At 46.3% G+C, this 20,596-nt stretch overlaps 8 protein-coding genes across 8 annotated transcripts; 2 read left to right on the forward strand and 6 right to left on the reverse strand.

Moving 5' to 3' along the window:
* Window positions 1-3,021: 3,021 nt before the first annotated feature.
* BDZ83DRAFT_587727 (uncharacterized protein) lies at window positions 3,022-3,249 on the reverse strand (the record flags this gene model as incomplete). The annotated part of the gene is made up of 1 exon (XM_060506069.1): window positions 3,022-3,249. A coding segment is annotated over one exon (228 nt), but the record flags the coding sequence as incomplete, so codon positions are not given.
* Window positions 3,250-4,990: 1,741 nt separating this feature from the next.
* On the forward strand, window positions 4,991-7,535 carry BDZ83DRAFT_635164 (major facilitator superfamily domain-containing protein). The gene is made up of 9 exons (XM_060509151.1): window positions 4,991-5,345; window positions 5,397-5,512; window positions 5,608-5,787; window positions 5,846-5,922; window positions 5,991-6,106; window positions 6,192-6,736; window positions 6,805-6,893; window positions 6,953-7,365; window positions 7,440-7,535. The coding sequence occupies exons 1-8, from the start codon at window positions 5,158-5,160 to the stop codon at window positions 7,145-7,147; spliced, it is 1,506 nt and encodes a 501-aa protein (XP_060360432.1). The 5' UTR covers window positions 4,991-5,157; the 3' UTR covers window positions 7,148-7,365; window positions 7,440-7,535.
* A 1,870-nt stretch (window positions 7,536-9,405) lies between these two features.
* Window positions 9,406-10,855, reverse strand: BDZ83DRAFT_756127 (uncharacterized protein; the record flags this gene model as incomplete). The annotated part of the gene is made up of 4 exons (XM_060514704.1): window positions 9,406-9,854; window positions 9,925-9,997; window positions 10,073-10,742; window positions 10,830-10,855. 4 exons carry the CDS (start codon window positions 10,853-10,855, stop codon window positions 9,406-9,408), a joined length of 1,218 nt encoding a protein of 405 aa, XP_060360433.1.
* Window positions 10,856-11,621: 766 nt separating this feature from the next.
* On the forward strand, window positions 11,622-12,956 carry BDZ83DRAFT_655667 (uncharacterized protein; the record flags this gene model as incomplete). The annotated part of the gene is made up of 4 exons (XM_060510815.1): window positions 11,622-11,996; window positions 12,055-12,580; window positions 12,646-12,735; window positions 12,796-12,956. 4 exons carry the CDS (start codon window positions 11,622-11,624, stop codon window positions 12,954-12,956), a joined length of 1,152 nt encoding a protein of 383 aa, XP_060360434.1.
* A 426-nt stretch (window positions 12,957-13,382) lies between these two features.
* On the reverse strand, window positions 13,383-14,328 carry BDZ83DRAFT_635167 (uncharacterized protein). The gene has a single exon (XM_060509152.1). The coding sequence runs from the start codon at window positions 14,248-14,250 to the stop codon at window positions 13,708-13,710; it is 543 nt and encodes a 180-aa protein (XP_060360435.1). The 5' UTR covers window positions 14,251-14,328; the 3' UTR covers window positions 13,383-13,707.
* A 528-nt stretch (window positions 14,329-14,856) lies between these two features.
* Window positions 14,857-16,272, reverse strand: BDZ83DRAFT_635168 (uncharacterized protein). Its single transcript, XM_060509153.1, has one exon. The coding sequence runs from the start codon at window positions 16,172-16,174 to the stop codon at window positions 15,350-15,352; it is 825 nt and encodes a 274-aa protein (XP_060360436.1). The 5' UTR covers window positions 16,175-16,272; the 3' UTR covers window positions 14,857-15,349.
* Window positions 16,273-16,705: 433 nt separating this feature from the next.
* Window positions 16,706-17,486, reverse strand: BDZ83DRAFT_761655 (uncharacterized protein; the record flags this gene model as incomplete). Its single annotated transcript, XM_060515192.1, has 3 exons — window positions 16,706-17,062; window positions 17,112-17,360; window positions 17,433-17,486. 3 exons carry the CDS (start codon window positions 17,484-17,486, stop codon window positions 16,706-16,708), a joined length of 660 nt encoding a protein of 219 aa, XP_060360437.1.
* Window positions 17,487-19,846: 2,360 nt separating this feature from the next.
* BDZ83DRAFT_587676 (cofilin/tropomyosin-type actin-binding protein) lies at window positions 19,847-20,287 on the reverse strand (the record flags this gene model as incomplete). Its single annotated transcript, XM_060506066.1, has 1 exon — window positions 19,847-20,287. The coding sequence occupies one exon, from the start codon at window positions 20,285-20,287 to the stop codon at window positions 19,847-19,849; it is 441 nt and encodes a 146-aa protein (XP_060360438.1).
* Window positions 20,288-20,596: the final 309 nt, after the last annotated feature.

Below are 20,596 nucleotides of genomic sequence, written 5' to 3' on the forward strand. Positions count from 1 at the left end.
AATTAAATTAATTTAAGCTAGTCTTACCTACGTTCCCCTCGACTTTTTATACTATTTATATAATTTAGTACGCTCTTTTTTAAAGTAATTACTAAATTAATAGCCGTCCTTTTTATAAATAAATACTTTCCGTTCTATTACTTCGATTTAAATTAAACCGCGGCTAATTAATAAATTTATTTTTTAACTTAGTAGCTACTATATTAGCGTCTCTTTTTATTTTATATATATAGTTAACTTAGTATTATTAATAAAGGCTATTATAAAATTAAAAGTTTACTTAATAAGTATTCTAGTTTTATATTAAAACTAGATCTTAGCCTCGAGTAGAGATTTATAATTATTAAGGGGTTAATATAAGGTTATTTTAGCCTCTAAACTCTCTATATAGCGGTATAAAATATCTAACCTTTTATTTATTTATCCTTTATTTAGTTACGTCTTCGTTAGTTTATTAATATAGTTAATAAGCTCTTTAAAAATCTCTAGTCTCACTTTCTTTTTATAGTCCTAGTTATAGATTTAAATAAAAGTACCCTTAGCTCGGATAGAGCTCTAGACTCCTATCTTAGGTTTTAAAACGACTTTGATTATATTAATAATAATAAGAAAATCGGTTCGATTAATAGTATATACCGCTTAATAATAATACTCTTTAGCTTTATTAATTAATACGACGTTAATTACTAAATAGTATTATTACTCTCGGATATTAACTTTTTTATAATAATTATAGAATATCGTAAAGGTCTCTTATAATACCTCGTATTTCCCTCTAAAATATAATTTTTTTTTAAAAAAGATCTTTATAAAGTCGGTAAATTATTATATATTAACGACCGTTAAGTCGCTTTTTTTATATATCTCCTGCGTATTAAAGTAATTATATTAACTTTATATAGTTAATTTCGTACTCCTTTAATAAATTAAAGATAGGCTGCGTATTAATAACGTCGCTAAGTTAATTACGAAAATAAATAAAATCGCTAATTATTATCTTTCTTATATAATCTCTATAGTTCGTACTACCGTAGGTACTAAAATATTACCGTTAATAATTTTTAATAAAAAGTTTAGTTAATTTACTCGTTTACTAAACTCTTATATTTTAATACTATTTAATTAATTTAATTTTAATCTATAATATAAAATCGTTAGCGGTACTATAACTACGAGCGTTTATAAACTCTTTATTTTACCCCCTAGGTTAGTAAAACGCCTCGGTAATAAAGGAATTATTTATTTCCTTTATAACGATTAGATTAGCGTTAATAAACTATTCGTTTTTTAATTGCCTAAATTACTAACGACTTTATAAAATAGGGGTTACCCTTCGAGCCCTCTCCGCTTATATAATTTATAATATATATTAATACCGTATCTATTTATTACTATTAAGATTATTAAAATCTCTAAACGTCCATTTTCCTTAATAATCCGGGTTAATTATTACTATTCGTATAATATAAAGATCTTTTCTTTTTAACTATATTTTAACTCGCCTCTAGTTATACTTAGTTTATATTCCTATTCGTAATAGTTAATATATTTAATTTTAATAGGTCGTTTTAGCGCTACTCGTTAGCTTTAATAATATAATATCTTATTCGCTAGATTTATTAAAGTTTAAAAACTTCTACCTTTTCTCCTTTTTTACCTAAGCTCGTTACTATTTATTTCTTTTTTTTAATTATTACTATTTTTTTTAGGTTTTCTTTTTACCCTTTTATATTTAGTTAATTAACTTAAAAATAGATTTTCAATAGCTAATAACGTTCGATTATATAGCGTTTTTTTTTAAATTAAAACCAAAGGCGTATATATATATTAAACGAATTACTATTAGTTAGTAATTTACTTTTACCTTTTTGAATTCTAATTTTATACCTAGGGCTAGTAATATAAAAAGGAGCCCCTTAGCGGTCCTTTAAAAGGTTCTTTTTTTTTTTTTTAACGTAATATATAGCCTTTTTTTTAATTTAAATAAAAATATTAAAGTATTAAAAAGTTAATCATTTACTCGAAGTTTATAATTACCGGGCCCCGATTATTATAATCTCTAAATCCTTTTTTTTCTCTTCGTAACGCCTTTTATATAGTATTCTATAATAATACTTTAGGAGTAGTTAAAGGGGTTACGAGGGGATTATTTAAATCGCGGGCCTCGAGGTCGTATTTATAAAATCCTTATAATAATAGACCTTTTTATACGTCGCTAACTTTGCTATACTTCGTAACTTCTATATAAAACTAAATATTAATAAAATCTAACTCCTCTTTAAAAAATATTTTAAAAATCTTCTTTTTTATTAGTCGCGGGGTACCTTTTTATATTATATAATAAGGCTCGTATATTGCGCAGGTTAATTAAATAAATAATCGTTATATAGACTATTACGTAAATAATTTTTATTACTATATAGATTTATTATTTTTTAATTGCGAGCTTACCGTAATAAAATTAAATAATAAAAAAGGTATATAAAGGCAACGATAGTATCTCGGTCGCTTCTATATTTCCGTTAATTAATAGGGGTTATTTTTAATATAATAAACGTCGACCTTCTATAAATAGTTAAGGGCTACGATTCTTTTATTTCGTTCTATTATAAAAATTCGCGTTTTATCGCTTACTTTTTATAAAGTTAATTAATATAATTCTCTTATCGCGTTCTATTTAAAGAGGTCGTCTCTTCTATATATAAAATACTTTATTAATCTATAATAATAGAAAATAACTATTAATTAATATTAATATCCTTATTATAAAGATATTAATCGATTAGTTCGAACCGTAGGTTAACGAAATAGGTTAATTAACTATATTAATCTATTACGTAGATATAAAAAGGAGATTTTAACCATAGGTTAAGTAGGCCGCGATAATTGACTATATAATCAATAGGTGGCCCCTGCGCTGCTGCGAGGTCGAATTGGACTTCCAATCCGACAGCAGGCCCGTTAGACATCACCGCCACGGGTCGGTTCACACTGGTCTCGACTCTTGAGAGCTATTTTTCGTCACCCTGATACCCTCCTTTCCAACGATCTAATCGTCAAATTCAGCAACCTAGACACCACAAACGTCAGCTTACACCCAATATTCCCGGCCGTCTCGGCGATCCACCACATTTGCGCCATGCAGGGAACGACGACGCCGAGGCAAGAGACGCACGACCCAAACGAAGCCACGCCGAGCGGCAGCCTCGCGGCGTCGTCCCAGGCGTCGGGATCGTACCTTGCGCAGTTGACGCCACGGCATCAGAGGTGGTCGATGAGGACCACGATCGACGCTAAGGAGGGCCGCAGACCAATCCCGTATGAACGCGACGACGTTCTCTAGACTCGCGATGAAGTCTGCGGCGGCACGGATGTCATAGGAGAATCACCGCTGTCATCTGCAGTGTATACACGTAGCAGGAGAGACGTGCGGACCTTCAGGAGAGGGACGAGAGGAGGAGCTGGAAGCTGTGGATTACAGAGTAGCTTGTCGCTGCGATGTTACCGAAGAGCGTGGAGGAGATGGATACGCTACAGAACTTGCCCAAATACCTGCTGGACTAAAAATCGCTGATATAACACCAGAGACTGATTTTCTCGTAGACAGCCTCTCATCAGGGCCCGCTGGCTGCTGCTCCCGCACTTTCTTCGCCGAGGGTCCAGTCATGAGCAGAATTGTGGGAACAGAGTGACCTTCACAGTGGTATAAGAAGATCCTCGGGCAGTGCTTGGTCCTTGGTAGGCCGGTAAAGTCGTCGTCAGAAGGGTAAAGAAGATGAGGACCAGAGCCGAGTCCCTCACAGCAACCCCATACGTTGCGCCTAACATCTCGAAGGTGACTCTACCCCCTACCTCAGCGATGAACTCTTTGCGCCGCTAGAAGAGGAGTTAAGGACGACGCCCTGTTAGATAGGCACTCACGGGACCGTATTCGCATTCATATACCACCACAAGATAGAGATGTTGACCGTCTTGGTAACGACTCGCTCGTCGATGGGAATCAGAGCAGTGCCCCCCACTTGCAACCAGTCGAATGTAACTCGACGATAGAAGATGCCTTCCTAGCCCTTCTACCCTCATCTTCGATAGAACACTTGCTTTATGTATGCTTTGTTCTTGCTACAGGGTGTCTCTGGAGAAGCCAGTTGCTGAGTCGATTGAGCCTGTGGAACCTGTGCTACTCCGGAAGGTCATTCGTGGTCGTGATGACTACAGGTCTGTTTCGTTATGGGAAATTGCGACGCAAGATATTGGATTCGAAATCATACAAGATGGTTGTCACTTTTCGATGAGTTTAGAGCCGACCGGTCTTTCGGTTATCCTTGAAGCTAGGTCTCTTGTTTCTTAAACGCGTTATTGAGCCCGATCGCTCAGGCGATTGAGGACAGGGCACCATATGCTCAACTTAGACGAAGTAAACGTGATAGGTGAGGGTTCTCCGAGCGTAGGTCTGTCCAAGTTGAAGCCGGGCGCCAAGATTTCATCGGCCTCGGCCCTTCGAAGCCGCAACTTGTGTCTCTGGATGTGATAAGAAACAAGCAAAGGAGATTGCCAGATCTCAAGGTCATAGTCTCCGATATATCCGACCTCCTGATTGCTATGAGCCTATGATAGCCTTATCACTAACCTTGAAACTTGCCCGCCCCCCCTCCCCCCCCCCGGATATGCGCCGGAAACATCACCACGGGCTGGCCTGAAGCCCCTACGAGCCGAATCCACACAGATCCACCACCCAAGAGCCTCTCTGCCAATATGCCAGTCCGCTTACCTAGCAGGCCTAGCAGCGGATCACATCAATGACGGTCCAGGCTAACTAATGCGAACCGTCCATAGCCTAAGAAACTGGGGGTGGCCCCTCTCCCTTCTCGGATGGCCGTGCCGCGGCAGACCCGCCGTTATTCGCCTTTTCCGAAACCGGCGCCGAAATATTTTGGCCGATTTCTGGGCCTGCGTGGGGTCCAAAATGTCATCGGTCAAGTTTTTTCGTAGACCGAGGTGGTAGGGTATTTCGCCAGCAGGGGGACTGCAAAGGGGCATCTCTTCCTCTTATCCTCAACCATTCCCGCCGCCAAGAGAATCCAAATCCATTGAGCCGTCCGGACGGTTCCATCACAGCCTCCACTTCCCCGATCTCCGGCCTCCGACTTGTGCCCCACGATGGGTGAACCTAAAACCGATGGCCCCGATCGCGGGACCGGCGCTGCGCCTTCTCCGAACCTTCAACCCGGACAGGAGACCCTCGTGCTTCCGCTGGAGGTAAACACATCAGCGGAGCCCTATAGCATCTTCACTCGCACAGAGAAGTGGTTCATTGTCGCAATAGTCGCTGTCGCGGGATTTTATAGGTAAATAATGTCTTTCCGTGCCTCACACCGCCTATCTGACATTCGGCGTAGCCCGCTGCCGGCAAACATTTACCTACCTGCTATCCCGAAGCTGTCAGAAGCATTTGGCAAGTCTATCGAGCTTCTGAACTTGACAGTGACAGCCTTTCTTGCAACTCAGGGCGTCTGTAAGTAAAAGACGACATGCAAAGCATTACCCCCTGATCTCTACCCTACCAGCTATTCAGTGAATCTCTATGACCTAACACGTATACCTGAATAGCGCCGATGCTATGGGGACCCCTCTCCGACCGCTACGGGAGGAGACCGGTCTTCCTAGTCTGCTTGACCATTCTGATCGGAGCGTGTATAGGAATAGCCGTAATTCCTACAGACGCTTTCTGGCTCTTGATCGTCCTCCGATGCTTGCAGGCTGCAGGTTGCGCTAGCACAATCGCTCTTGGTAACTCGTCCTTTTCTTCATTCTACTCTACGTGCGACGCTGATCAGTTGGGGACCAGGTGCGGGTGTCATCGGGGACATTTCGACTCCCGAAGAGAGGGGAGGATTCTTCGGCACGTTCAATCTGGGCCCTATGGTACGTCTAGCCAGCTACTAGAGCTATGCCGGAGGGACCTTATCCTATCATGTCGCTGACACTATTAGCTTTCGCCCTGTATCGCTCCAGCCATTGGTGGTGCGCTTTCTGATAAACTTGGGTGGCGCTCCATTTTCTGGTTCCAAGTCATCATGGCTGTTTGCTGCCTTCTCTTCATCCTATTGTAGGTTTCGCCTTGCAATCTGGACAAGTCATTGCCCTTCTTATCTTCCTCGATATAGTGCGCTGACAATTACCCACCTCTATAGGTTCCTTCCGGAAACTCTTCGTAATCTCGTTGGCAACGGAAGCGTCTCTCTAGGCGGGGTCTACACCCCTCTCCTACCCGTAGTAGGTAGATCCCGAAGGAAGAACAAGACCCAGCGCAACAAGTCCGGCATCAAACGATCAATCAATCCTTTCGTCATCCTCGTATATCCGGACGTTGCTATGACCCTCACCTTTACGGGCGTCGTTTATGCAGTCAACAACACCGTCGTGACGACGGTCGCCTCTTCCTTTGCCAAAGTTTATCCTTGGCTGTCTGAAACCGCCCTCGGTCTGTGTTACCTACCCACGGGATTCGGCATGATCGTTGGCAGCACCCTTACCGGCAAGTTCCTCGATTGTGACTATGCTCGTATTAAGAAAAAGGTTGTGGAATCCGATGGCGCTATCCTGTTTCCCAAGGAGTATGCACGTCTCAGGACGATGCCGGTGTTGCTGGTTCTCTTCTCCGGAGCTGTGATAGCATGGGGATTTTGTGTCGACCGAGGGGTTCATATCGCTGTCCCTCTCATCCTTCAGATTGTCTGTAAGTCGTTATCATAAGCTACATACTTATGCTTAGTCAGGTCGCGATTCCATAACTGACGCTTCTAGTGGGGTATACGTCGATTGCTATCCTCAATACGACCATGACTCTCATGATCGATATTTTACAAAGTAGGAGCTCGGCCGCGACAGCATGTGTGAGTCACTGGCTCTTCAGAACTATACCGAAACTTGGAAACGCTAATGCTAGTCACAGACGAACCTCGTACGATGCTTGCTGGCAGCCCTCTTGGTGGGTCTCATTGACAGGATGACAGCTGCCTTGCGCATCAGCTGGAGTTATGTTCTACTTGGCGGCATTTGTGCTCTTCTTCTTCCCCTCATGTATATAGAAATGAAGGTCGGGCCAAAGTGGAGAATGAGACGAGACCTGAAGTCCGTGGAGGATTAGAGACACGGTGTGTGTGGCTTCAATATCTATACCTGCTTTACGTAGGCACAGGACGCCATCAATGCTTCTATCATATCATGCTAGTGCCAAACAGAGTTCAAACTTCATATAGCATCCTCCGCAGGTACCGCAGCAGCATACTTGGAGTCAAGATCGAAAGGGTTGCTGTTTTGAATCTCCTCGCTACGTTTATTTTAATAACTCCGGAATGGCGCCAAGTACATCAGTCCTCCAATTTTCTTCAACTCTTGTATTTTACGACTTTTCTGATTAAAGGAAACAAGGGAAACAGGTTCGGAGTAGCATATTATCAGCTACCAACCCTCATAAAAGCACGTACACATGTACTGTCGCCATTCCATAGTTGATGGGATAGAACGCTCTACGGATGACCTCAATGTGAGGGCATCATCTTATATGACCTCAATACCAAAAGTGATGTAATGCAGCATGAATCACCATAGAACAGAGGTCATGCTACATAGCATCCAAAGTCGTCGCTCTCACACATGCGCTTCTATCGAAGCCACCAATAACCACAGCTTGTGCCGGCTTTGCCAGGCTTACACCCTATACAAGCCCCGTTACAGCTAAAATGGCAACCGTTCGAGACCTTGTAAGGATGTTTAATGTATCTCTAAGCTTGTATGCGTCATTAAGCGACGCGGGCGGGCTCTGGGTCATGCTCTGTGTCGGTTCGCCTACAAGTGAAAATAGCCCCCTATAAGAAGACGGATAGGCCTCATTGCTTGAATCACGTTCCATGAACAATAAATTCCAAACAAATCACTTCTACTTTGTCAACATCACAACTTAGTATCCATTATCTTACTTGTGGTAACACCCCCCGTTCTTTTTCCTTTGAACAGTACACTCCAAGAGGTCTACGTAGGAGGTTATTGGAATGGCAACAGTGTGAAGAAAGAAGAGAGCGCGTATATTGGCCAGCAAACTATCTTGTCCCTCGTTCGACTTCTACTGTTAGACTCAATGCTGTTCGGATAAGGTGTTGGAAGGGGAATAGCTGATTTTGCGACCGTTCAAAGGCTGTCAGTTAGCCCGTAATAGTACGAGCCAAGGTAAGCATTGTCACTGTCGTCTTCTGAGGAGGCTACCGGGTATTCAGTTCCCAATTCGAATGACGACTGAGTGTACTCGCTTGATTTCCGTAATGAGCTGCTTCTTGTCTCAATAAACCTTTCAGGAGGCGTCACTGGATGACTGACAGGCTCGTAATCGGAATCAGAACTACTGTCATGAGCGTTACCAGCACCGGGAAGCTCTACACCTAAGATTCTTGTGCTTTCAACCAGTGGTGACTTGCAGCCTGCTGCTGGAGGTGGTTGGAAAGGAAGGAGATGACCAGTGGGCTTCCATCCACGTTGTCGCTTCTTCGTCCGTGGCGATGGTCCCGAGACTTGTCTCTGGCGTTTGCGATGTGTATGATCTTTGTTTGTGCTCCTCTGCAGGCTTCTGAGCTGTTCCCTCACGGACTCTTCAGTGCAGCATGTAAGCTTCCCCTCTTCATCAAGTCGAAGACCACGGCCTCCATCATCCACATCCGTGTCAAGCAAAAAGCAATTTGAAGAGTTCTCAAAATACATTGGACAAGAGAAAGGAGTCTCGGATCTTATGACTGTACGTGCATTTTTGTTGTTCCCCAAATAGTCTCTGCGCAGCAACAAGACCATAGAGTCACCGTCGTAGACGATGCATTGTGTGAAACGCCAGTAGCCTCTGTTGGGAAGAGGCAGCTCGAGTATATCGTAGCTCAATGATGCTGTGAGCTGCTCTCTGCGTTCTGAGACTTGTAAGAACGGATCACATATGATCCTGACACATTTCTGCCCAGAAAACCATGTTGTGAATGGATAAGATTGGTTCTGTGTGAATATATCAGTTTCCAAATCCTCAGGAGAGTCAGGTAGAATGCGTTTGAGTTCATTCACAACTTGAAGCTCACATGCATCAATGGCATTTGAGAAAAGTAGGTGTACATACTGCATCAACAGTGACTTTGACCTTTTCTTGCCAAAAGGTTGTCCTGTTCGAGACGGCTGACTCATTTCTCCTCCCTGTAGACCCGTCGCTGTTCCTTATGTACCCAACTTGGATTCCGAATGCTGCCCCTCTTTCCATGAACTCGAGGCCCGTCATAGTAGTTGCCGTGGCAATTGCCGCACCTTTGGAAATATTCCATGAACTACAGCATAAGTCAGCAGACATAAGGTTCGAGAGTAGCTCTGGTTTTGCTGTAATTACTCTTTATCTCCTGCCTTTTCGTAAAAAGGATACGGAGCATCAATGTTGGCTTTCCTGCACGCATCATGGACATGAGCCTGAACGATGGAGCTCTTGCCGCTTCCGCCAGAAACGACAACTCGAACTCTGTCGCTTAGAGTCGCCGCCTCCGCAATTTTCTCCTTCGCCAGATCGATGGGTTGCTTCATCCCGTCCCAAAAGCATCGCCCAGCTTGTGCTGCCGTAAGATACACCGTGCGTGATCTCGTTGCATTCTCCGGATCTGTGACATGCAGCGACATATCATTGATCTCATCTGAGTCGAACTTCTTAATCTGCAGATGAAAGCTTTGCAAAAGCTGCGTCCGCTCTCTTGGAGGCAGCTTGAATCCCTGCTGAATCTCAAAGTATCTGGCTGCAAAGTCTGCGAAGGCTCGCTCCCACAATTGAGTGCCGCCACTTGTGCCTGGGCAGACAACTTTCAGCCAAAGCTTCGCCACAGCAGTGTTAACAAGACAATCGAAGCGCAGACTTACAGAATGTGTCGCCTACTCTATAGTAGCTAAAGACCTCTTTCGTACCCTGGACAATGCTAAACATGCAGCCGTTCTGGTGGAGATGTAAGTATTATCTCGTTTCGGACGCGGCTCCAAATGAGGGTTGCAAGGTGGGCTAGATACCTACCAACGTGTAGCCGCCAAAGTCCAAGAAGACTAACAATGTAGGTTTGTCGGAGATTTGAAGAACCTTATTGTGGAGGCGTTGGTTCCAGAATAAGTTGTGGGCTGAAGCCAGACTTTCCACATGGAAGTCCACATCTGTGTCGTTTGTGAAAATGTTCGGGAACTCAGGCATGACTCTTCGAATGATATGTTCGTAGAAGGTACGCTCCTCTTGCCTCCAGAATGCTGGATAGGACAGCCCAATCCGACGGATCTTGACCCCGCTGAGCATGCGACCGTGCAAATACCCTCCTTGGCAGTGACTTTGTACTTGTTGAAGAACAGCTCTGGCGATGGCCTCCATTCCTTTGTAAATAAGCTCTCGGGAGCTACTGCTTTTCACCCGGTTCAGGCTCTTATTGATAGCCTTGAAACTATTGCTGGCGGTTGAATTCATACTGAAAAGTTCCTTGGATGGGGTGGCAATTCGATTGTCGTCCATTCTTTCACCAGGATACACGTCGCCCTTGCCGTCTAGATACAGGGCCGAGTTGAATGCACCCTTTTGGTACCGCTCATCGTGCCCGGGATGAGATTCTGTGTTGAATACTTCTTGTATAATCCGCTCACCACCTTGGAAAACGAGTAGACTGACTCTGATTGCGGTGCTGCCCCAATCCCAGCCCAATATCCTACATCATCTTGTCAGATGTACGGAAAGTGGCTACCATTTAAACGTGTTCGTGCGATGGTATCGGATAGAAGGTCTTGTCACCTACGCTGAAGGGATCTCTGAAGAGTCCATATCGTCATATAGGAAATGATCTTAGAATACTTGGGAGCTTGAGGCCGGAAAGTGCGGTTGAAGTGCTGGATCAGAAGAGAGTGTAGGTTGGTCTCGATCGATTCTTGAGACCCCTCAAGTCGAGGTAGGTGGGCACTATGGCTTATTAAGCAAACAACATATCACTGAGAGCCCAAACTTCGCAACGGTACAATGGAGGATAATTATAAAGTAAAGGTTTGTGATAAAGGGGCCATTGCGGGCCATTGCGGCAGTTCGAAAGACTAGCAGGAAACATCGAGAACCTTAAGGCTTTCAAGGCTCCGCAGTAAATCTTATTGTTTTCATCGAAATAATCGGGGAAAGCTGCAGGGAAATGCTTATATGAGACAAACAGGTTGAATGTTTGCGTACGAAATTTCACGGCGGTTGGGAAACCACCGGGGTAGAACGCCCTTGCAGCTAATGTTTCCTTGTTTTGGTCTGCTTGCGATACGTCTGCTTGTTTTGCCGCGAAAATAAGGGAAACAACAAATAAAGCAACTGAAGACATTGATCTGTGCATTGCAGGCTACTTTATAAATATCGACTGCGTCTAATTAGAGGCAAACATAGGAAAAGTTGAGACAAACCTGATCTTGGTTGTCTGGTACTACTCATGTCACAAGCAATTGAAAATTTCCAAACTCTTGATAAATGTGTCGCAAGAGAGTCATCTGCCATATCTTGCACCTATCAGTCAAATTCTCTCTACAACTCGCCACAAGACAAATCTTACCTTTTCATCATGGATAAAGACCTGCCGATGACATCCTCAACCTCTCGGGACACTGTAGAATATATTGAAAGGCTGATACAGCAGTACAATGGCCATCTCGAACATCAACTGAACCGGGAGATGAAAGTACTCGTCGATAAATACGAAGACTTCAGGAAAAAAGTGCGCAACAAACTCCTATCCGAGACGCCGAATCGATTCCCCCCTCATGAGAAAGAGTCTATCGTTGCTCAGATTGAGAACAACTTTCTCTGTAACGTCAGCAATCTCTATCTCGACCAGGTTCGAGGGTTCATATTCTCGTCATTGGACTATGGACCTTCAAAGCAATCGATGTTCGTTATACCGCCTGAACTTGATCAGTCCAATGGCACTCCGATAGTGGTACTCAACCAGACTCCACGGCCTATCCTTCACTTCGTATCGCTAACAATTACGGCAGTTATCAGACGATTCTTCTCCAGAACAGACTGAAAAGATCACAGATCATCACTTGGAATCTCGTAGTCCTTCTTTCTCGGTGCTAAGCCACCACCGTTCAGACTCAAATAAGAGACGCGGGCGGGGCCATGGCCTTGAGAGCTCGAAAGATACCCCAGTACAGAGATCATACTCTGCCCCATCAACCAAGAAGCCGCTTCGAAAGATGTTGCCTCAAAATGAACGCAAGAAGCTTAAGTTGAAGAAGCAGAACACCAAGCGCGTTCAACGTGCTAGACAGAAGAACAACACACGCGTCTTGACGTCATCAATCACACGGTTCTACCCCGATAACTTTGTCTTTTCCTACAAGCTCAACGACGACACCAATTTCTACATTCTCTCCTGTCCAAATATGGGTAGAGGCTGCCATAGTCCAATTTTCAAAAGGGATCCCTTCGAAAAGGGTGTAGCAGCTGCGCACTTCCGAAGTTGTGGCGTCGCCTTTACCAGCGATGATGATATTGTTCGTGAACACGCTCGGCCAGGTATGTAAACGAGGACGTGCTCTTTCCCCTGTGTTCAAACAATCTAAGATACCAATACTACTTAGTCACATCTCCGAAGAACACCCCAGCTAAGCAGAGCTGGGTGAAAGAACACAACGACAGAGTGAAAGCCCGAAGATCACCAAGTCCGCGGAGTAAGTATAGTACTGTGGCATGTTAGATGCACGCTCAAGACTCACTCAGATATAACACAGACTCTCCTCCTATCAGTACCTGTCACAATATTCCCGCATGCGGGAAGGAGATGGAGGAGAAACCTGACGGAACTGAAAGCGAGAAAGATCATAGCTTCGAGCCTGAATCAGATGAGCACAGAGACGAGTTGGCTACAGGGTCAGATTATGACATGGGTTGAAATCCGACCCACACATCAATATGTATGCAACAATTCTTTACTCCTTAGCTTCCAGGACACTTAAGTAGACCAAAACCCTGAATACGGAGTACCATTTGTCCAACACAATTTCAGGTTTATCAGGTTTCCGTTACGACCGTATCCCAAGAAGATATGTTTCCGGAAACTTGGATGGGTTTTTCAAATCCTCTTGAAGATCGTCCTCTGTTCGTACTTTTGGATGACCACAAAATGTATACAGTCCGTGGCGTTAATCTCTGCTCATATCTAAGAGTGCGTCTGTAGACATGTACCCCAATGGCGTCGTAGCTCGCTCTTGCTCCGGTCTGGTGCTACAGTGTTAGCGGTCGCTAATAGAGACCCTAGCGACACAAGGACCCCCTTAGTCACGCCCTATATTCCTTGAAACCTGCCGTGAAGGAACTTTTTCTATCATCAATTTGTTTGTTTTTTTATTTGATTGTTTAACGCCGGTTCAACCCGCAAGGGCTAAGGGCGCCTACGTCGGCTATCAAATGCTATCTACCTCTACATACAGTGCGAATTAAGGAGAAAAACAATGGTTGACATGATATTTGTGCGTCAACACGACGTTGCTCGCTCATGCGCAAAAACTCCCTTTAGCATCGTGTCGATGCAGAACATGAGAAGAAAGCGCTTGTCCAAGATTTGAAGTGGCAACGGCCGTACGGGCAGGTTTCAGCAAATTAGTTCCTCAGCTATCGGATGGCAGGGAGTCTTCCTTTCGGGTTCAGTGAACAGGAAGAAGCTGAATTACAGTACAACCCCAAAGAGGCCTCTGACCCCAACCATAGAAGCTCAGAAACGGGTAACCTACATCCTCGCACACCATGAACGCACCATTAAAATCCGGACCCATTTCCCCGGGATAGTACACGCCGTTATCATTGAGAGTGAGACCTTGTGTACCATCTTCGCACTTCAGCTCCACGGGCCTACCGCTGGGTACCATCGCAGGCCCGCGCCAGGGCACCACCATGCCGGCAAAGGAGGGTGAGTCGCCGTCAAGGTAAACGCCAATGGTATTATTATTGGCAGAAAATACGGACCCTTGACTCTCGGGTACCAGGATCACGGTGGCCTGACATGCGGCACCGGAGACATAGCCGAGCTCGTAACCCTGGATAACAGGCCCATTGCCCGGGGAATCGGGGTAAAGCATGTTGGCCCGTAGACGAAAACTGTTGGTGCCATCGTCGTTCCTGGCGGAGATGGTTGCTGCTATTGCACCAGCAGCAAGAACCGTTGTTTTGAGGATGGCCCGGATGATCATTTCGAAGTTGGCTTTGGTTAGAATGAGGAAGGTTGGTAACAAAGTTACCGTAAGAACGCACAAATTATTTCGTGAGCATCTGGATTTGAAATGGTTAAGTTACCATGGGAGGCTTCGTCCTATTTATATTGATGTCCATCAACCTTCGGCAGTACTTCGAAACGTGTTTCAATATGGTAATGTAATGACATTTTAGTCTCTTGTCTACATTCCGCATATGTATGTGTCCTGTTTGTGCCCAGATCTTCCACACCGCTCGTAAGATGGTGGGCTTACGACAGTCCATTCAACTGCAGGTCTGCCTATGAGGACCCGCAAGATATTGCCTCGGGAAGGACATTCGCTAGTCGGACGCTGGCCAAGGCTGACTTACATCAATTGGCCACGATCTACCTTGTTTCCTTGAGGCAATATTACGTGCATAAGCTGTAAGATCAAACATGCCTTAGCGAAGTCAAACAAATCAATAATTACCGTGCAATCAGAAAAGGAAATACGAGGAACTGTACATAGGAAAAGTCATGCGCCTTCGAATTATCAAAATATGTGGAACACCTAGCTTAGTGCCGAAGGATTTCCCCTCTGAGGATTTGACTTATCCAGCGGCACCTTGGGAAAAGAACACCTGCCTCAGGTAGGAGGTCATCTGAAGCTAATACTACCTCCTAACGATGATTATCGCTTTTGAAAAAAGTCTTGTACTGTTAAGTGGGTTCACGGTCTCTGCAACTTGGTGCTGCCACGTCGCCGATCCTCTCAACCACCTTTTGCTCATGATTATTCATGTGTCATTTTCACCAGCATTGCAGAGTAAGTATGTGAAGGCCCTAAAAGACCCGACCTATTGACTTCCTCAACAAATTTTTTGACAGTACTCCCCATTTTCCCTTCGTGGTTACACATAACACATAGCGACCTGATCAAATTGATGAGTTGTTCCACAGAGCCGTTCTATGTAAGCATTGTGAACTAATGGGGAGTGAGTTGACAAAAAGATGTAGGCCTCACTGAGATCGCCTGTATATCATGGTGTTGAAGTCATTTATTCTAGCAATCATTTCCTCTTCATTCACTTTGACTTTGAGGCCACAAACCATGGCTAAATCTGACTGAAAAGGAGAGTGTTGGCGTCCAGCTCGTCAGGCCCGGGAACTTCGTCGGATTGCCTGAAATGCGCGTACCAAGCCAAAACTTCTGGAATCCTCTCAAAGATCTGCAAGCCGTGATCCAATGTGGAAAGAGTGTATCTCCACTTCCAAGGATCTTCGTCAGACTCCCGGCTATACACAATGCTGAAGTTGGCGTCAGGCCCTGTACCTGGCGCCCATCCTCCCGCGATTTGCCAGCACTCCGGGAGAGCCGCATGTTGCGTCAAATCTTCAGGCGTCATCACCCTCCCCGCGTGCGGGCACAGATCATCTCGGCAACCCCACCAGAAGGCCGGATGGGCCCTGTTCCGAAAGACGGGCAGCCCGTAGCCCACAATACCGTCAACAAGCCCGGCCAGCGCGCGAAAGTCCTCGGGAATTGAGATGGAATCTCGCACGTCCTCTCTAGACTTTCGCTTCAGACTCTCCTCGATAACGAATAGGTACTCGCGACGAATAGCATCACGTTCCTCAGAGGTGCCCTCGTGCTCTTGCATCACGTAAGTACCGTCGAGGCCAATCTTCGGCGCCAGCTCATCGAAACGTGCAAGAATCTCGCCGGGATCTGAAACGCCAAGGTCTTTGAGATTGGTGTCAAGAAGCGTATTGAGGCCGTCCAGGCGAAGTTCTTCGACTTCATCGTCGTCTTCCAGATCGTCAGGGACCGCGGTAGCAATGAATGGTACGTATATCTCGAGAGCGCGGCGGTTCTGCGCTGAGATGAATGAGCAATATGCAGCGAGCGAGGCTGCAATGTCATCTGGAGGCGAGGCCATCTTGGAAGATGAGGGTTGAGGGTTGAATTTAAACAAGCGGTGTGAGGTAAGATATTATGATTAACAGCTTTACTGGACCTTGGTGACGGGAATGCAAGATTTCTTGAGTGTGATGAGCGGAAGCCTCTTCTGGATTTTAGGCAACCCATTAACTTAGACTGCAGTCTAACCCGATGAGGATCGTTGTGCGAATGTGAAGAACATCATTTGCGGAGACAACATGTGTTGGAAGACGGGCACTAAAATTCCTTGCCTTAAATGCGTACCCGAGCAAGCGAAGGTCCATTCCGAAAACATGCATGAGAGACATACAAATAAATGAAATAAGAAGAGACTACATCCGATATACTTCTTGCTAGGCTTGATAGCTTCTGCTTCATTATGATGACTTGACCTGCCTAAGTCTTCCCATGGTCGGAATCTGTCCATGTGGTCAAGTGACTGAGCCTCTGTGTGGTCACGAAAGAGACATCAAAGCAACGACGCTCTTTTGTGACCACAGACAAGTTTGCCAGTATCTCCCAGGGAAAATTAAACTGGCTGGCCACCGGGGCTAAAGAAGCCGCACTCCGACAGAATAATATTCCAGCGCTCAGCCTCGTGAAAACGCTGAGTAGAGGCAAGATTCGGGAAGGGAATCTCCCGCCAGTTGACGCATTCCCACATAGCAAGGGAAGCAAAGTCGGCGACGGTACGGCAGGGGACGTTGATGGCGTACGTGTTGTCGTTGCACCACGCAATGGCCGAATCCTGGTTGCAGGTAGTCCGGATGCATTGACGCGCCTGCACGATGCAGCGACCGACGTTGTATAAGTGGTTGATGCCAGTTTGGATATCAATCTGGGACAAGAGACCCCAGCGGCCAGCTCCGCAGGTTTGAGAATAAGCCTGTCATTCATTAGTAAGACTGCTGTTGAGGTGTGGTGATAATACATACCTGGCGAGCTTTGAGAGGGCTTCTGTCGTGCGCATCTCTCTGTTCAACACCGGATTCGGTGATGTTGACAAAGATGGAGGCCTCGGGGGTATCGGCGAGGATCTGGGCGTTGATGGCCTCGATGTCGGCGCCCTCGTAGTAAACATCAGGACCTCCAGGGGTAAGGGGTCCCTCCCAGCCCAAAAGGCCGATGGGGTAGGGGATCACACTGTCATCCCGAGCAACGAGGCCAGAATCAACTGGGGATGCCTATAGAAAAGCAAGATTCAGTAAGGGGGCCTATTATCTATAGAAGAAAATGTTGTCAGAGCCGCGACTTACAGAAGTGATGCGAGCCATGGTGGCCGCCACGAGCGCGGAGAGAACAGTCTTCATGGTGAGTAAAGTAGATTGAATTAGACTCTCTGATGATGACTGAGAGCTTTCGGTTGATGATGAGCAGGTGGATTGGAGCCTTATGAATAGTGAGACTTGATCAAGTCTTTATACTCCGTGAGTGAGGGGCCGAACCTTTCAAGCCTCGGCCATAAGGCTGGTCTTCCCACTAGGATAGATCAGACTCGACACACTGCCTGCTCTGAAGTCTCAAGAAGAGGGTTTATTTCCTCGAGAATTTCACACTAGACCAAATTAACGCATGCAAAGGTTTTCAAAGTCCAATGTTAATCCTGCGGGATCTGCCAAGTCATAGTGAAGTTGCAGTACATAGCTCTGGACCGCCAGGATGAAGCTTGGCAGCGATTGAGGGATTCCAGAATTCCTGTGAATCAAAAATCTCAGACTAAGTAGCCTCGTAAGGTTCAGGTCTGGGCACAGTCGACTGAATTTCTGTCTTGGTGCCACATGGACTGAGAGATCCACACTGACGGAAGTTCTTATAATGGCTTGGCACCAAGCATACCCCCCTAATTGTGGCCTGATTCAACTCCCTAATTGAGTTCAAGCTTGACGGAAATCTCCAATGCTTGATTTGTGTTAGGGAATGGTACAACAAATGGTTTGAGAGAGGCCGCAGAGAACGGTCGCGGGCCTTCCCAAGTTGATTATTGCAACTATGCTTTTAGTATCGTGGGCTGCAACGCATCTTCCCTCCTGAAGGTTAAGCAGCAATTCAGGTAGCAGTAGGAAAGGAGTTTAACTAACAGGAGAGTTAGTAATTCCTTGGAACTAGTATAAAGTGGACGATGGGAACTAAGTGTAGTGGGCTTTGCAGTGTAAACAAAAAGCGAGCAAATCAAAGCGAGGGATTTTTGCGGCTAATAATTCGATGAATTCCCTCGGCTACATAGCTAATTACGGCAGGACGTTGGCATTGAATGGAGTTCCAGTGCATGCCTATTACTAGCATCCGAAGTCCCAAAGAGTCTCCTTGAAGTAAAGCTTATTTTGGCCAAGGGCCCGGTGCGAGGTGTAATCATGCCTATTCAGATTTTGACCGAGCGCCAAGAGGGATTATCGTGGCATAGCGCACCCTTATGCCAAGCGAAGCTGAGAACTGAAGTCCTTTTCCACCGCTTGGCTCTTGAGGGAATAATTTATATCAGAACCATGTTCAATGTTGTCCCGAGCGGCTAGGGACGGCTATCTAGTGGACTTATGTATTAAGTGCTGATCGAGAACGGATGTATTCGGGGTTGTATCTTCGAGCCTAACAACGGCGCTGCGCCGCTCACGTGCTTGTATACAGATCGCTCCCCTGGTAATTCTCGAACCTATTAGGCATTTATCATGATGGCATGTGTGATTGTTCTTCATTATGCTCTTCGGTTCCAGGCGCGGAAGTTCTTTTGACGTCGCTCCAAGCTAGTCCACATTTGCTACTCAGCAACTTGTCCACCCAACGAGTCCGAAAAGTCCGAGGAATCTAGCATACATGCTTAGACGCGAGCCCGTCCGGACCTCCCGCGATCCTTCGGGCAGTAAACCCGGGGTCTAGAACAACAGCCGAGTACAACTATGGAATGGGTTGTCGAAGGGTAGGGTCTTGGCTTGGGGGGATGCGCACCCGGTGAGACCACTGGGGGAACTCGCAGAAGGTGGGCTGTCCTAGAGGACAAAGTGGATTTTCCAGTTCGATGCCAACGGCCTAATTGCTTAACCCACCCATTTACTCCATGCCTAAATTTCCCCGGATGTGGAGGCGTCGACGATACAGGGATCGTCCCAGATGCTAATTCGCCGCCAGACGATGATGCCCTTTTAGCTCGAGAAGAGGACAGAGTTCAACTGAGGTACGCTTATACAGGGCAAGATAAGGTAGCACAAGATTGGATGGCAAGGCAGGGAAGCATCGGCGCTCTCGCAGTGAACGCTGGATGGAATTCCTCTCTAAGGCCTGTTATCCAGGTCCGGGGGGTGAGAGAATTCTCGATACCTTGACCCTACTTTTATGGTCAGGCGTCAGCGTATCGCTGGCAACCGGGCGAGGGACTAGCAAACGGCATGCTTGACAAGAAATGTAAGTCCCTTGATTCTCTCGGCTTGCGCCGGGTCCCCGTGTTGGGTTCCAAAATATTTATCCAAGGTGTATGCTGTATTTAAAAAAGAGTATGCATGCCGCTCCCTGAAGCGCCTCCGCCTGGCCAGATACCGTTGTACTCGTAGCTCAAATCTCACCGGCCATAGCCACTCTCTGAACTCCCTCCTGAAATATATATGCGTGCGGTTTTTTGTTCTCCCCTCTTAGTCTCGGAAAAAGGGACGTTTGTCCCTGGTTGAGCGAGCCTGCCTGGCATCTAGCCGCGTCCACCGTTGTAGTCAGCGCCGCCAGCCTTGCGCAACCGCTTGACAATGTCGTCCTCGTCCAAGTCGCCCTTGTGGTCGGCGTTAACCGTTATGCTGTGGTGCGGCAGCACCCTCTTGACCTCGCTGCTCTCGATGCTGACGCGGGCCTTGCGCATAATCTTTGTGTTCTGACCAATCCAGATGACAAAGGCGAACTTGACGCGCTTGCTCTCGACATCGTTGGCGTACTCGACGCGGACGTAGGCGTACTGGACCTGTGAGTCGTCCAGCTCCGAGGCCAGCTCGGACAGGCCGCCGGTGCCCGTCTTTGTGAGGGTCATCTTGTTGCCGACGGCGCTGGCGTAGGAGATGAGAAGCCAGCTCGTCTCGTCCTTGTCGGAGCGGACGGCATCGTAGGCCGCGGCGATTTCGGGGGCGTCGAGACCGGACATTTCTTGAGGCTGGCGGATGTTCGGGATCGGGAAGGCTAAAAGAACGGCGGCGGAGGAGGAACGAGGAGGGGGTGGTCCCTTTGGTGGAGACTCAGGTCCGGGTGTGAGCGGGAAAGGTTGGAGACAAAGAGAAAGTTAGATAGACCGAGAGGGAACAGAGGTTCTTCGCTTCTCGAATCCTGCAGGCGGTTTGGGGCCGGAGAGGCAGTGGGAGGGGTGGTCGTTGGATTGTGTAGGTGCTTGGATGAGAGTGGTTCGAGGAGATGTGGCAGCGGATTGGCGGTGACGGGACTCGACGTTTGGCGAAGG

This window comes from Colletotrichum acutatum (genome assembly GCF_030867785.1).
Source record: "Colletotrichum acutatum strain CBS 112980 chromosome Unknown BDZ83scaffold_118, whole genome shotgun sequence".
Lineage (NCBI taxonomy): Eukaryota > Fungi > Ascomycota > Sordariomycetes > Glomerellales > Glomerellaceae > Colletotrichum > Colletotrichum acutatum.

Bases quoted from the DNA above. Each gene is read 5' to 3' on its own strand.
- BDZ83DRAFT_635168 (XM_060509153.1), bottom strand. From the start codon at position 16,174: ATGGCCTCGCCTCCAGATGACATTGCAGCCTCGCTCGCTGCATATTGC.
- BDZ83DRAFT_635167 (XM_060509152.1), bottom strand. From the start codon at position 14,250: ATGATCATCCGGGCCATCCTCAAAACAACGGTTCTTGCTGCTGGTGCA.
- BDZ83DRAFT_635164 (XM_060509151.1), top strand. From the start codon at position 5,158: ATGGGTGAACCTAAAACCGATGGCCCCGATCGCGGGACCGGCGCTGCG. The intron at 5,346-5,396 runs GTAAATAATGTC...CATTCGGCGTAG, and splicing joins GCTGTCGCGGGATTTTATAG to CCCGCTGCCGGCAAACATTT. The intron at 6,894-6,952 runs GTGAGTCACTGG...TGCTAGTCACAG, and splicing joins GCTCGGCCGCGACAGCATGT to ACGAACCTCGTACGATGCTT.